This window comes from Exophiala aquamarina (genome assembly GCF_000709125.1).
Source record: "Exophiala aquamarina CBS 119918 chromosome Unknown aczIA-supercont1.4, whole genome shotgun sequence".
Classification (NCBI taxonomy): Eukaryota; Fungi; Ascomycota; class Eurotiomycetes; order Chaetothyriales; family Herpotrichiellaceae; genus Exophiala; species Exophiala aquamarina.
The window spans coordinates 3,173,281-3,188,550 of record NW_013550584.1 but is presented as its reverse complement, the minus strand read 5'-3'; the positions used below and the strand labels follow the sequence as shown (position 1 = coordinate 3,188,550).

At 51.8% G+C, this 15,270-nt stretch overlaps 7 protein-coding genes across 7 annotated transcripts; 6 read left to right on the top strand and 1 right to left on the bottom strand.

The window, feature by feature from the left end:
* Window positions 1–1,076: 1,076 nt before the first annotated feature.
* On the top strand, window positions 1,077–2,273 carry A1O9_06259 (uncharacterized protein; the record flags this gene model as incomplete). Its single annotated transcript, XM_013405469.1, has 2 exons — window positions 1,077–1,181; window positions 1,260–2,273. The coding sequence occupies 2 exons, from the start codon at window positions 1,077–1,079 to the stop codon at window positions 2,271–2,273; spliced, it is 1,119 nt and encodes a 372-aa protein (XP_013260923.1).
* Window positions 2,274–2,434: 161 nt separating this feature from the next.
* Window positions 2,435–3,394, top strand: A1O9_06258 (uncharacterized protein; the record flags this gene model as incomplete). Its single annotated transcript, XM_013405468.1, has 1 exon — window positions 2,435–3,394. The coding sequence occupies one exon, from the start codon at window positions 2,435–2,437 to the stop codon at window positions 3,392–3,394; it is 960 nt and encodes a 319-aa protein (XP_013260922.1).
* A 766-nt stretch (window positions 3,395–4,160) lies between these two features.
* A1O9_06257 (uncharacterized protein) lies at window positions 4,161–5,408 on the top strand (the record flags this gene model as incomplete). Its single annotated transcript, XM_013405467.1, has 1 exon — window positions 4,161–5,408. The coding sequence occupies one exon, from the start codon at window positions 4,161–4,163 to the stop codon at window positions 5,406–5,408; it is 1,248 nt and encodes a 415-aa protein (XP_013260921.1).
* Window positions 5,409–6,360: 952 nt separating this feature from the next.
* Window positions 6,361–8,637, top strand: A1O9_06256 (tryptophan synthase; the record flags this gene model as incomplete). Its single annotated transcript, XM_013405466.1, has 2 exons — window positions 6,361–6,499; window positions 6,551–8,637. The coding sequence occupies 2 exons, from the start codon at window positions 6,361–6,363 to the stop codon at window positions 8,635–8,637; spliced, it is 2,226 nt and encodes a 741-aa protein (XP_013260920.1).
* Window positions 8,638–9,881: 1,244 nt separating this feature from the next.
* On the top strand, window positions 9,882–11,975 carry A1O9_06255 (uncharacterized protein; the record flags this gene model as incomplete). The annotated part of the gene is made up of 1 exon (XM_013405465.1): window positions 9,882–11,975. One exon carries the CDS (start codon window positions 9,882–9,884, stop codon window positions 11,973–11,975), a length of 2,094 nt encoding a protein of 697 aa, XP_013260919.1.
* A 454-nt stretch (window positions 11,976–12,429) lies between these two features.
* On the bottom strand, window positions 12,430–13,522 carry A1O9_06254 (uncharacterized protein; the record flags this gene model as incomplete). The annotated part of the gene is made up of 3 exons (XM_013405464.1): window positions 12,430–13,103; window positions 13,187–13,337; window positions 13,460–13,522. The coding sequence occupies 3 exons, from the start codon at window positions 13,520–13,522 to the stop codon at window positions 12,430–12,432; spliced, it is 888 nt and encodes a 295-aa protein (XP_013260918.1).
* A 475-nt stretch (window positions 13,523–13,997) lies between these two features.
* A1O9_06253 (enoyl-CoA hydratase) lies at window positions 13,998–15,026 on the top strand (the record flags this gene model as incomplete). Its single annotated transcript, XM_013405463.1, has 2 exons — window positions 13,998–14,353; window positions 14,402–15,026. 2 exons carry the CDS (start codon window positions 13,998–14,000, stop codon window positions 15,024–15,026), a joined length of 981 nt encoding a protein of 326 aa, XP_013260917.1.
* Between the last annotated feature and the right edge of the window lie 244 nt (window positions 15,027–15,270).

The window sequence follows — 15,270 nt, the reverse complement described above, 5'->3', positions numbered from 1 at the left end:
CAGCCTAGAAGGTAAACAGAGTGGCCAAATCCATGTTGAACTGGGACAACAAAGTATTGAGACAGGCGAAGGGCCGAAGCGGTTCTGCTGTTAGCTGCAACCTGGCACACCCGATTGGCTAGTTCCTGGATTTAAGGCTCGGCTCCTTCTCATTAGGTCGAGGGTGGTTGCATTCGAGGTTTCAAGCGAGGGTGGCCTCAAGAAGAGCCCTGTGGGCAACAAACGTCAGGGCCGACGGGCTTGTGCCGCGGACGCTTTGGCCCCTACCTGGATACGCTGTACCAAGTCGTCAGGACTAGGTGCAGGTTGTTTGTTTGTCCAGTGACCCCTCTGACTGGGCATTCGACTCCGAATCTGTTTCAATTTGGCAGAACACGGAAAGATTATGCCCTTTCCGGCAGCTGAGGTCTGGAGAAGATTGTGGCAGCTGAATGATTGGCGATCTGGTGATTTGGGTCGCTGGTGAACGGGGAGATGGCTAGGCAGTGAGGCACAACGCTCAGTGGCCTTGTCGCGCTGAGTCATTTCAGGGAAGCACAAAAGCTCTTGGTCGCTCTCCCCGTCTTCATATCTCAATGTAAGAACCAGACTTTGTAGAAAGTGCTTCAGGACCAATACCTCCAGTGGGCAGTATTGAGAAGCACTCCGTACGCAATACAGGGACGATGGCACCAGAAACTGACTCGCAAGTGCAATGACACGATTAAGCTTGTCGACTAAACCCAGACTTGGCTTGGCTTCCCCTCCCGCAGCAAGTGCCCAGTGCCCTCGCCCAGTGCCCGGGATGCCCGTATCCAGGCGCGAGCCAGCGCCCGAGGGGCCCGAGAAGGCCTCCAAGCACCCTCCGAGTCCCGCGCCCGCTCCCGTTCGACTACCTGCGCCACAGCACCCGCACAGCCACTCGTCATCAAGCGCTCCGAGCCCGCTAACGCTCACAACCCCGATGCCCTCCCCACTAAAAATGCCCTCCCCGACGCATGCGTTTGTTTCCCTTGCATCTTCACATGTATGTACGAGCTGTGTCTCCTCCCAAGACCTGAACGTCCCTTCCCCTGCTAACCACGAAATGCACTCAGATGTCGACTACTAGACCTGTTGAGGGTTCGAATGCCTCGCTCATCAATCTTACCAAACGTATCAGACATCTTGGTCGCCTCCCAGCCAGTTGGGTCAAGGCTATTGTAAGTCTCACTTCCCCCCTCTGCCCGGGTTTCCCCCTGAGGTAATCTTCATTTGGCTAACGAAGTGATGGCTGCTAGGATGGCCCGACCACTCCAGAAGAATCCTACCTTTGCGAGACTTGCCAGCGGCTAGATCTGAAAGTCGAATCTTTCTATGTCCAACTGGGAGACAACGAATATGAAATCGCGAAGAAATTTAGATATCTAGGCAGATTGTCTCAGATCCAAAGAAAAGCCCACTGTCCTTTCTGCAGGCTGGTGTTAGACATCGCAGACCGTCCCCCGGATCAGAGAACTCCCAGCCTCGTCGCCGATGAGGACCCTGCCTGTTATGCTCGATGGGTTGTTGATGGACTGGAAGATTCGGGCCCGGATCCAGACCGCCCTGGAGAACATCATTTCAAACCGCGAACACGACGGCTCTTGATCTATAGCGACCCTCAGACATTCAAAGATGGTTATATCGTCCTTTTGGCAGAGGACGCCCCAAGACCAGAGTGGTTTGGAAGACGAATAACCTCTCCCGACCTCCTAGACACCCAACAACTCCGGCGATGGATTCACGACTGTGAGACGACGCATGGAGCGGAGTGCGAGGAATCTCTTGTCCATCCTGACCTCCTGGGTGCACCGAAAGATGTGTTCCGAGCCATTGACGTGAACACCATGAACATCGTCGAGGCACCTCGAAATTCGAGATATGTTGCCTTGAGTTACCTTTGGGGAAAGAACTTCAACCAGTTGTTCACCACCAGCAAGAATCTTGCGACATTGTCTAAGCCTGGAGCACTAGAAAAGGAAAAGCTACCTAGAACGATCAAGGACACAATCCAACTGACACGGATGCTGGGCGAGCGATATCTGTGGACCGACAGTCTCGCCCTCCTGCACGACGTCGGGTTCCAGTATCACGATGATTGGGTCTACGCACGTGCTGCTCTAACCGTGGTTGCTGGCTCTGGCAAGGACGCTAACGCCGGACTCCCTGGTGTGAGAAAAGAGTCACGAAAATTCCACCAGGAGATAGAAGAGATTCGGCCTGGCCTCAGGTTAATGATGTCTCATCTTGCGGAAGGCAAGTTCTCTCTTTGAATGGCACGTTTTGTTGCTAACATACGGCAGATTATATCTCGACATCGCAGTGGGACTCGCGTGCCTGGACATTCCAGGAGCGTATGCTGTCAAGACGGTGTCTCTTATTTGTCAACGGACGTATTTACTATCAATGCCGGAGAACCACTTTCTGCGAAGATATGGAAATGCCTCTCAATGGTGGATGGTCACTGGACTCGATTGACATGCCAACCAGGATTTTCCGAGAAAAGCCATTTGTTCAATTCACGTCCGCTGTGGAGCTTTATACCCGAAGAGAGCTGACCAACCCGGCTGATATTCTGAACGCTTTTGAAGGAGTACAGCTAGTGCTCGAAAAACGGATCTCGGCCAAGATCTTTTATGGCGTACTGGAAACAATGGTGGATTCCTCACTGGTATGGGAATCCACGAAGCGGCTTTTCCGCCGATCAGGATTCCCAAGTTGGTCCTGGTCAGGCTGGATTGGAGAGATCCAGTGGAAGTTCAATGAACCGGCACGATCATGGATCGAGTGGCATGCCGATCAAAATGTTGGCCTGCATGCATTCTCACGCCAGGAGTACGAGAGAATACCACCACCCCTAGAGCGACCAGAGAACCCACCCCCTCTCTCGCAACATAACTTGAGCAAATCGATGCCATTACTGCACTTCCGAACCGTTGCAGCCCAATTCAGTCTTATTTCTCCCGCGCTCATCCATAAATCGGTTATCTCGCCCTTGCGCAAAAGGCTTACTGGACCCAGCGCATTGTCAACGGTACGGCCAGCCCCTGCAGACCCCGGCTTGATTCGAGCAGGAATTGCGGACGACAGGGGATGGTGGTGTGGGACGATCGATCTGGATGCTGCCTGGATGTCTCGGGTTGGCATACCACTGGAGTTCTTGCTCGTGTCGCGGGTCAGCACATTCACTGACGACGAACTCGCTATATGGGAGGGTACATTGCCAGACGAAGTGGAAGACTTGATAGCTCAGCGGAATTACGGAGTGTACAATGTGATGTTGGTGTCTCGACGAGACGGTATATACTATCGAGAAGGGTTAGGGCGCATATTGACAGGGGCATTGCATCGGGCTGTCCAGCCTGCTAGCTGGAAGGACGTTGTGCTAGGTTGAGCAGCCATCACTTGGTGGTTGTCAAGATTCGACTGCGATCTTGGGTTTAAGTATGGAGCTTTGGAGTACAGATGCCTCGACAAAGACCTCGTACGGATTGGGAACAAGGTCGAATGAGAGTACATGCAACTATCAGCCCTATGAAGCAATACGTCGGATTTCAAGACATCCTATTTGTCAATTAGTTGGTCATGGCCCAGGAGCCTATGTAGGACACAGGACAGGCCATGTACGGAATGCTTGTATGCCAAGTTTAGGTATGGGACAGTGTCGCCTGACCCTAACTACATACCACTGAATCACGCTGGGCCGCCCCTCCCTTTGACAGGGCTCGTTATGGCCCCCCAGTCACGTTCCAAACCTCGTGTCCAGGCCCCTGTAGATGCAACGTCCAAGGCAAGTCTAAGTGGGGATGGGGATGTGGGTGTCTGTGTTCTTGGAGGACTTGCCGATCATGACCACTTTTCTTCCAGCCAACCAAGCAACCCACGGGCCATCCATTTACCTTTGCTCAGTCCGCTTGTCTTCCTCTTTTCCAAAGCAGTACGGAGTGCGATTGTAGCAATTCAACTTCATGCGCATCATATTTGAACCCATCGAGAGTTCTTCGAGTATGGTAGAGTGCGCTTGTTTCCAAGAGTTGTAGCTTTGTTTGCGCACACCGAATCGACTACCCACCGCTTTGACGTTGTTTTAACCGACCGCGCCCGCGCAACGGGCAGGTTTGAAGCAGCAATAGCCCCGATAAGGAAGATATGCACTGAGCATGTCAAATAACGCAATACCCACTTCATACTCCAGCGATCAAGTCTCACATATAAGCTGTGTTTACGCCATCTCAGGATCCTATGGATTACTGCCTCGCCTGTTGTACTACGTCACGCTCGTTTTAGCCATCTTTGGGAGAAGTAAAGAATGGCTTATCATCGGCGCGCTCGTCAGCGCGTTGACTTATGCTGGTACGGCGTCGATTCATATGATGGCACTTTGCTCTAGTAAATCCGGGGTGTTTGACTTGGACATTATGGCTGCATGGGCCATCCTCAGCACCGGCGCTTTGGGATATATCGGCATGATCCATTGGAGTTCAACCCTGAGATATTCCAATGCGAAGTGGATAATGATATGCTGGGGCATGTTGGTGGGCATAGGCTTGATTTTCGGCCGCGCTGTTCTCTTCGACTCGCCCAAGCCGGAAGCTGAGCCCTCTTGTTACTCGACTTCAGGCAAGCTTCTGGAATATCCCATTGAGCTCATCAGCCCAGAGTTCAAGTGCACGTACAAGTGTTTCTCGATCTCGAAACCAATGCGCCATACGTCGGAGATTATGGCGGTGCCTTCCCAACTGTTGAACAATACATACACGGGTTTGGCGCTTGTTCTCGTGGGACCGATTCAGTTTGCGGCATATGCTGCACTGAGCCTTGACACCCAACAGCACAATCCCTCACAATTGTGTCAAAGGGCCGTCATGAAGTATCTGATACACCCTGGACATAAGGACCAGCTCACCAAGACGGTCTATCACGCGTCTTCGGATGGCTGGTATGGAGGCTATTTCGCCCTCTTGAGCTACCTTGGGAGGACAGAGTGGACGGTTAAGAAGACTTTGATCTGTTCTATTACTGTGCCATGGCTTTTTCTGACTTTCTTGATTGACGTTTTCTGTCTTCCGATGATGGTCACTAATATCATACTAAACGAGATCACCCTTCTGCAGGGTGACATTCCAACGAATGAATCCAACATCAATGTTGGTCAGTGGGGAGCCGTCGTCAACTCTTTGCTTGTTGTCATTGCTGCATGCATGGGCAAGCTCATAGAGATGCGACAGAACTCTCAGAAAGCAAAGGTTCTACGGCTGGAGCAGCCTCACGGTACTGTGACGGAGGTGCCTTCCGATTTGGAGCAGGGATTCCTGGAGGAACAGGTGACGGGCGTGGTAAAACCAAAACTTGCACACGTTCCGACCTTACAGGATATGGAACACTGGATAAAAAAGTCAAAGGGGTAAAAATGATGAAGGCGACTCTCTCCCGCGGATTCGCTTGTTGGAGGTATCAATATTTTCTTGCAGGCTTTAAAGCTGGCAGCACGAAGCATGATACTCTGGCAGAGGATATACTTACCTCGCATGAAGCAATTCATGATGGAAGCCCTTACAAGAGAGTGCAATTCTGCCCATTCGTGGGTTCCATGATATGGATATTACGCTAGCACTTGCATTGAAAGAGGCCGACAATTGCAACAGAACCCGCAACCGTGGGAAATCATGGGAAGTCAGAAACGTATCTGAACCCGTCAGATCTTAGAGGATTATGACTCATACAGACTGCCGGAGATGAGATGGTTTGCTTTATCATCGAAACATGATTGCACGCGGATGCCAACCGTCCCTGAGTGCATTAGCCGACGGTAGGATGTATGTCCATTACATAGGAAAGAATTGAGATCCAAGTACCAGCGAGCTTCTATAGCAGAAGAGCATGTTCAAACATCAGAGATTATTATGTAAGCAAGTACACGACAGACCACCGGGCGCCACCAGCCCTAAACTCGCGTTGTATTTGAATCTGCTGTTTGCTACCAAGTCAGGGCCTTGAGGGCCGTAATGGGCGGTTGTCGGGAAGGCAAGGCTGTGGTCGCGGGCCGCGCCTGCACAAGCAACCAGAGGGCACGAGATGGGGCTAAACCTAATTTGGTGTTGGTCGGGAAGTCGGGGAAACTGGCATTGCATCTTCCGAGAGTCCACCAGTATTTGGGCCTGTTCCCCCCACCATCCATCATCGAATTTATCCAGGGACGCAGATTTGGCCACAAAATTGCTCGACATCCCGTCGACTGAATACAAATCTCGCCTCGACCACAGTTTGATGATTTATGAGTCAGGCTGGGAGCATATATTCTCGTCTTGACCGTCATCCAGGCTCAGTCCTTCCTCTTCCCCCCACATCAACCTGCACAATATGGCGGAACACTTGAAAGCAACTTTTGCCCAGGCGAAAAAGGATGGCCGCTCTGCCCTTGTGGGCTATTTCACAGCTGGTTATCCCACACCTGAAGAAACCCCGGCTATTATGCTGGGAATGCAGGCCGGTGGCGTTGGTATGGTTTTCTACCCACCATGACATCTCTCAATTAACAAGCGCTTCCCAGACATCATCGAGCTAGGTCTTCCCTTCACCGACCCCATCGCAGACGGCCCTACAATTCAACACTCGAATACTGTCGCTCTTACGAACGGTGTCACTGTCTCTAGCACTCTCCAGTTTGTTCGGGATGCTCGAAAGCAAGGCTTGCGGGTCCCCGTCCTCTTCATGGGATACTACAACCCTCTCCTACGCTATGGTGAAGATCGCATGCTGAAAGATTGCCGAGAAGCTGGTGTCAATGGTTTCATTATGGTGGATTTGCCCCCCGAGGAGGCAGTGAGGTTCAGAAACAATTGCAAAAAGCAGGGTCTGTCATATGTGCCTTTGATTGCCCCAGCGACCTCGGACAAGCGAATGCAACTCCTGTGCAAGATTGCAGACTCCTTTATATATGTCGTCTCCAGGATGGGTGTTACGGGCGCCACAGGGACTCTGAACACAAAGCTTCCCGAATTACTCGCGAGAGTCAAGCAATACTCGGGCGGGGTTCCAGCAGCCGTCGGCTTTGGTGTCAGCACCAGAGAGCATTTCTTGAGTGTAGCCCAAATCGCCGACGGTGTAGTTATAGGCAGTCAAATTGTCACGACACTGGGCAATGCCAAGGAGGGTGGAGCAGCGAAGGCCGTGGAGGAGTATTGCTCCCAGATCACCGGGCGGACGGTTGGGGCATTCAACGACACGAATGGATTGACTCGCGAAGTGGGAATAGTAGAGACGATGAACGCTGCCAAGGAACCCAACGCGAGCACCATCAATGGAATCGACGGGCACCCAGTACAAGTGGATCAGGTCATCACCGACGATGATGTTCCAGACGAGCCAGGTCTTGCTGACCAATTGGACGCCCTCAATTCATCTACAAATGGTACCACACCCAACCCTAACGCGATTCCTCATCGATTCGGTCAATTCGGTGGACAATATGTCCCTGAATCACTCATGGATTGCTTGGCGGAACTCGAAGAGGGCTTCACTAAAGCAAACAATGACCCCGAGTTTTGGAAGGAATTTAAATCGTACTACCCCTACATGGGTCGGCCTTCACATCTTCATCTCGCAGAAAGGTTGACTGCAGCGGCTGGTGGTGCACAGATCTATCTGAAACGAGAAGATCTTAATCACACTGGCAGTCACAAGATCAACAATGCGATTGGCCAGATCCTCATCGCGAGACGGTTAGGCAAGACCCGAATCATTGCTGAGACTGGTGCAGGACAACACGGTGTAGCAACTGCAACAGTGTGTGCCAAATTCGGCATGCAGTGCGTTGTTTACATGGGGGCCGAAGACGTAAGAAGACAAGCATTGAATGTCTTCAGAATGAAATTACTGGGTGCCAAGGTGGTGGCTGTCGAAGCAGGATCACGCACTTTGCGGGATGCAGTGAACGAAGCTTTGCGGGCGTGGGTTGTCGACCTCGACACAACACACTACATCATTGGGTCGGCCATTGGACCTCACCCATTCCCTACGATTGTCCGTACTTTCCAGAGCGTGATTGGACAGGAAACGAAAGAGCAGTTCAAAGCGCTCACTGGTGGCAAACTTCCAGACGCAGTCATTGCCTGCGTTGGTGGCGGTTCTAATGCTGTGGGCATGTTCTATCCCTTCAGCTCCGAACCATCCGTGAAATTGATCGGAGTTGAAGCCGGTGGTGAGGGTGTAGACACTGATAAACACTCGGCCACTCTGGGAGGTGGTTCCATTGGTGTGCTGCACGGTGTGAGGACATATGTCCTGCAAAATGAACACGGCCAGATCAGTGACACACATTCGATCTCCGCCGGTCTTGATTATCCTGGTGTTGGGCCGGAGCTCTCGAATTGGAAGGACAGCGACCGGGCGATCTTCATCAACGCGACCGACCCTCAGGCTTTGATAGGGTTCCGGACCTTGAGTGAGACCGAAGGCATCATTCCCGCTCTTGAATCAAGTCACGCCATTTACGGTGCGATGGAGGTCGCCAAGAAGATGAAGAAGGAAGAGACAATTGTCATCTGTCTCAGTGGAAGAGGTGACAAGGATGTACAAAGTGTTGCGGATGAGCTGCCTAAACTTGGTCCGGTTATTGGTTGGGATCTGCGATTTTAAACTTAGATGGTTGACTGATATATCGGTAACATCTGGCGGATGGAAAAGGGACGGCATTGCGCGTTATCTAGGGTGGAAAGACATCTTCTTTTTCTATCGGGGAAATGGACATTCTCCGTAGTAGTGTACGGAGTTCTCTGTACGGACAGGAATATATTCGTACAAAGTACGAGTTACGGAGTCTAAACATGGGCCGAGCCATGCTCGTATTCTACCGTTCGAGTGCATCCAAAGGCCAATTGGAACTTGTAGTCAGATTAACATCCGACTTCTGTCGAATTTCTAAGTTTGTACCAGTGGCACGTACATTGACTGGGTACGCGCTCGACTCCTCTCGCGAAGTTAAATCATGATTAACAGATAGAGCCGAAAAGAGACGCTAGGTGAGAGAGCAGTCTCTGGCCGACCCCTTGGGTGCCCCCGTACAAGAAAGTGGCTGTTAGTCAGGCAGCCTCGTGCCGCACGTGAGCCCTGGCTGGTTCTGAGGCGAGCCGAACTCTATCAGCGGCCACGTGGGGCTACGGGCCGAATTTGGATTACTTAATTTCCACCTCCAGCTACAGCTCGCCTCCCAATTCCCATCCTGATGCCCCTGTTTACCCATCCACTTTTTTCTTCGAGCAGCGAGAGCTTAATCGACCGGTCTACGAGAGCATTCCGGCATTAGAAGGTCTTCCAAGATCGGACTTGAATGCATCATTTTTGCTGAACGGCAAGCCTGTGTAAATCTCACATTATGATTCTACCACCCAATGTACCAAGTCCTGTGGTCCCATAGTCACGCGTGTGGCGCGGAGCGTCTAGTGGAGACTCATTATTAACGAGCAAAGGGAAGTGGCAAAAGCTGTGTCGTGTGAATTTGAAGATATCGTGAGTTTTTGACATTCTGAGGCGTATGTTCCAGCCAGCCTTGTGTCGCGCCTAGTCTCGGAGATGGTCATTGGCGTAGTCAATAGTCCACGCCTCCTCAACTGCCACACTTCCACCAATACATCCACAATGCCCCATCTCCTACAGTTCGAGGTGAGCTATGGATACCTTTCACGGAGAGAAGCCGGCCACGAATGCGCGGCACATCACAATCACAATACAATGTCTTTAAACGGTGGCAGTCCCAGACCGCCGACTGCTTGGAAAGTCTATTTTTCTTCTTTGTAGGTAGGTTGAGTTTGTTACCTGTAATTATTTCCTCGAGTTCAAGCGGCATACTCTGGAATCTGCGTACTCGGACACCACGAAGAATCATGGATCAAGCTGCTGGTATCTCATCGAGTGGTACAACCATAGCGGCTATACTGCAGCACTGGAGTCAGCGAGCATCACCCAGAACAGCGGGTGCAGTGCCTTTGGCGGACGTGCCACCACAGTATGAGAATAGAAACAAGGATTTCACGATCGGCGTGAGGGAAGTGCCATCAAGTAGTGGTACAGACTCTACCTATATTCAACGGTCACAGACAGAACAACCTTTGAAGCGATGGCCGCAAGAACCACAGCCGATCACCAATGAACCCGTTGTAGAACGCTTTCTCGACTTCTTCGATGTCATTCTGTGTATCCTGCCCTGCGCGCTGCTCATCAAAGCCGGTCTCTGCGTGCTAGCGTCGCGGCTCGATGCTGAAAATAAAGGGCCATATATCGACAAGGCTAGCCAGCTCACGGTCAAACTCATTCAATTCAACGAGCAACTCACCACCATCTTCACCATTATATTCATCCTGATCGTGTCGACAACCGTCCGGAGGTTTGCCCTGTGGAGGGCAGAAAAGGGGGCCACAATTGGCGAGCTCGAACAGCTCCACGCCTCGATCAGTCTGCCGGCAACCCTCAAAGCCATCTGGTCCCTTCGAGCCTTCACATTCACCAGCCTAGGGCTAGTCTTCGTCTGGACCTGGTACTACGCTGGATCCCAAGCTTCTACCCGAGAGTACAGTTATCAAGACTCGAGTCCGCTGCAGCAAGTCGATGTGGCATTCCTCGGCTCGCAAGCGACATCTGCGTTCCAAAACGGCATCATCGACACACTGTCTCCCGTTCGGAAAACAGACATGACTGCACGCTACCACATGTACAGCCAGTTCACGGCAGGCACGCAGAAAGCCAACTCACAGGATGCCAAAAGCATAAACGGCGCCGACATCTACGGAGCGACCCTCACGCCGTGGTACGGACCAACACGCGGGGGATCGTGGGCGGACTTGGAGTTTGACAAGGATGGATGGCTCGAGATCCGAGAGATGTCGACGCAGCCTGTGGTGTCGTCGATCGGTACATCCCTCTATCGCCGAAACATGTCACAAAGCTCGCTGAATGAATGGTATCCTTCGAAAATGATCGGTTCTTACACCTACAACACATCCCACTTTCAAGCAAACTGCACTGCCCCCCTGCTGTCCACCAACAGCACGAGACCTGTGGGCCTGCTCCCCGTCCTGTCAACGGGGATGAACATGAGCGCGCCATCTTCCGACCCCAGCGTCCCTCGAGAACTATCCTTCTGGCACTACGTGAACTCGACCGCAAGCCTAGAGGCAACCTGTTCCATGAGCCGCATCAACGTCGAGATCGAAGCGCACTGCACCGCAGCAATCTGCAAGCCGACCCGGATGCGCAAGTTTTCCACGGAACTCCGCACACTCCTTGACGACGACAGCTTCGCTCAATCATTCTTCAACTCAATGATGGTCGCATGCGGTATGCCCACAAAGCCTGGCGATTTCTCGACCTTCGACAATGACAACGGCATTTCCGACCTGCGTAACGACATCAACCTAGGCCGGCTGAATGACCCCGCGGCGCTCGCGGCCGCAACCAGCGTGGCCCAGTTTCCCATGTCCATGGCGATCACGCGCTTCATAAACACGTACTTCACCGCCTCCCAAGTCCTCTTATACGAGCACGATTTCCAAGACGACCTCGCCATCAACGGCTCCATCGCACTCAATCAAAACCCCGACTTCTCGTTCCTATCAATGGACGGCGCGAAGTTCGAGCCCCAGTATAGCCTATCCTGGCCGTGGCTGGCTGTCGACTGCATTTCCAACAGCGTGTTGCTTGCGGCGGCCGTGTTTGCGTTCTGGCTGAGGAAGAAGACCCTCGCACCGGATATTTTCGGGTTTGTCTCGAGCTTGACCAGGGACAATCCCAATCTGCAGTTGCCGGATGGTGGGAGTACGCTGTCGGGTATTGATCGCTCGAGAAGGATGAAGCATGTTAAGGTCAAGATTGGGGATGTGGGCACCGCGGCTGAGGTCGGCAGGGTGGGCTTGACGGCTCTGGATGATGGAAATCCGCTTAGGAGTCCCCGGGATTTGGAGAAGGGTCGTTGTTATCAGTAATTCAGCGATGATGCTAAGTAATTGACTGGAAAGCCCATACCCTGTTGTTTTTTTGTATACTTTTACATCGACAAAATCCCCGACCTTTACGATTTGATTGATAAATAGATTGCCTAGGTAATGTTTAAATTTTGCTCTGACATCTTGCTTTTTGAATGACATCTAAGTTTCTTCTCTGAAGCCTCGATTGGGTGCCCGGCGTTATTGGCGTTGATGAATAATCTCCCAGGGCTTCTCTTCGACAAAGATATCTCAATGCATGTGCCCCTTCTGGACCGGAGTTTGTCCAGAATTCATGTCTGTGCATAGATGTCAGGCCTTGGCCGACATTGGGAGACCGTGGCTCTCCACTCAGGGCAAAATGGAGTCTTCGTGAATTCACACTGAAAGCACCTGGCTTGTGTAATTAGGCACCACTTCCTCCACCATTTTGTTCGTGGGGAGAGATCCTTGTCTAAAGCTTCGACCACCTCTCTGACTTTTCTGTGTCACCAATCAGCCATTGGTCGATAAAGGTTCTTTCAAGGCATTTTTTACCATTCAGAAGTCGACTCTTTTCTGCAAAGCGTTGTGCTGGTGCACCCTCAACAAACCTCTCAGCCACTGCATCGGCTGCTTCGTACAGAGCTAGTAGCCTTCTGCTCCTTAAAGGGGCGTTCATCAATCTCTTGTGCTCCATCATTGATTTTCCATCGTTGATCTCTAGCTGTTCCTGCAAATAGCGCACCACCTCGGCGTGAAATCCCTCGTGGTCAATCACTCGATTGACCATGCCCCACTGCAGTAGCTCGTCCACAGAGACCTTGCGTCCAAACATCAGGATATCGTTTGCCCGATGCACTCCAATACTCTGGGGGAAAGTAGATGCAGATCCGAATTCGGGAACCAGGGCGAGAGCAGAGAACGGACACTGTAGCCAAGTTGTGGTCGACGCCAGAACAATGTCCGCCACGCCTTGAAACCAGGCAGCACCTCCACCGACCGCAGGCCCATTCATCGCGAGCACAAGGACTTTGCGGTGCTGTATCATCGAGCTAATCAACTGAATAGACGGATTGATCTTTTGGAGAACGCCGAGCTTCTTCACCGCGTCAGAATCGTAGTCAGGCGTGCATTGACTCGCCTCAGCTATTGCAGAGATCGTGAATTAGCAAATGGCTAACTGGTCACTACGGCCTCAATCGACGGAAGTACTGAGAGAGATGCCCAACCTTTCACATCTGCCCCTGACGAAAAGAACCGGCCTACCGCCGTGATGACGGTCACGACTGTATCAGGATGATTGTCGAGTACGCGTAGAGCGTGGAGAGTATCGACAATGAGGTTTCCACCGAACGAATTAAGACTTTTAGGGCGATTGAACTGCGCCGGTCTTAGCCAATGGAGTCAAATGATATAGCAAACATCACTCTAAAGCGGTTTCCCGTGTTCCCATTAACAGGGTGTGCGTCTTAAGTCTCTGCCATGAAATTGTAGCCACACACCTGGATGATCCCAATCTTGCCCTTGATATCAAATATTATGTCAGAGTACTGGTATTCGGACATCATGGCAGTCTGTACACGATAGTGACAAGATTTCAAGGAAATTGGGAATGCTAGGGATACGTGGACAAGAAAAGGCTCATGAAGAGTGGAATTATGGCGAGTAGTGACTTCGTTATTGTGCTGAAATGCCCACGGAACCCTGTCAGCACAGGCAGAGATATTAAAATGCTGGTTTGACCGTAGATTCTAAGCCGCTTGGCCTGGAAGTCTCGTCCTACTATGGTATCATAATATCACGGCCCTCGGGCTCCACATTAACGAATCTTCTCCGAGATCCTCACACAGAGGCTACAGTTTGAGCGCGTACTAGACAAGGCTGTGAATCGGTGTACCGAGGTCAGTACATACTCACAAGGTGGCGACACCCGAGGTCAGGGAAATACCGTACAGCGAGGCCAAACATACCACAACACGCACTGGTCATATTCATGCCTTCTCTCCCTTCCACGTCCTGCACTAATTATCCACCAGCAAAATGCCTCGCTCACCTCGCCCTCTGTTGGAGGTTCCCGAGTCCTACAGCTCTCTCCCTTTACGCCAAATCAAGGTCACCAATGTGCCCGAGTCATCTCAGATCGTGACTCCCGTGCTACTGATCACGCTGAACCGACCCCAAAAACTCAATGCCTTCACCGAGTTTATGCGGGAGGACTTGGAACGGGTCTACGAGCTTGTGAATATTGACCCCCGAGTCAAAGCGGTGGTTTTGACGGGCGCTGGGAATGCCTTCTGCGCAGGAGCCGATCTCGAAATTGGATTCCCAGGAGTCAAAGACGAGCACGGGACGCTTCGAAGACCGAAGACAGAGCGCGACATCGATCATCGAGACGGGTAAGATAGGAATTCCAGAGTAAAAGCGTAGAAGCTAACAAATGGCAGTGGTGGAAGAGCGGCACTGGCAATTCATTATTGTACTAAGCCCACGGTAGCGGCCATACAAGGCTCTGCCGTCGGTGTGGGTATTACACTTACACTGCCCGCAGCGATTCGCGTCGCCTACGCGAAGGCCAATGTCGGGTTTGTCTTCAGTAGACGAGGTGTTGTAATGGAGGCCTGCTCCAGCTATTTCCTTCCTCGCTTGATCGGTCACTCCAGGGCAATCCACCTGGCTGCCATGGGCGCCGCGTATAGCGCCGACCATCGCCTCTTCAGCACCCTTTTCTCCGAAGTGTGTGCAACGCCGGAGGCGACTTTGGCACGGGCGCTCGAACTCGCTCAAAATCTTGCGCAAAACACGTCGACAGTTTCGACAAAAATCATGAGAGAATTGATGTACCGAGGCCCTGATAACGTTGAAGAAGCACACCTGCTTGATTCGCAGATGATTTATGGCCTATATGGACGCAAGGACAATCTTGAGGGTGTACAGAGTTTCCTGCAGAAGAGGCCAGTGAATTTCACGGGCCAGTTGCCGCAAGATGCGCCAGATGGATATCCATGGTGGAGGCAAATCGATATCGGCGATAAGCCTCTGGAGTACAGCCATGAAAAGGCCAAGCTGTAAATACAAACAATTGTTTTGGCCCAGCCATAGAAGATAGCCTTGTTCGGAGTTCGGTGGTGTCGACCCACCACCCCTCTAATGCTATTTCCAAAACCCGAATTACTGATAAATTCGGCCGACCAAGGACGAAGCCCCAGTCTCGATAGATATCCTGGCTTGTGCTGAACAATGACCAAGCAGTCGAAGTGCGGCGCAAATGCGTCTTCGTCCTCGACGGCCCAAGTGGAGTACGGATTCATCGCAT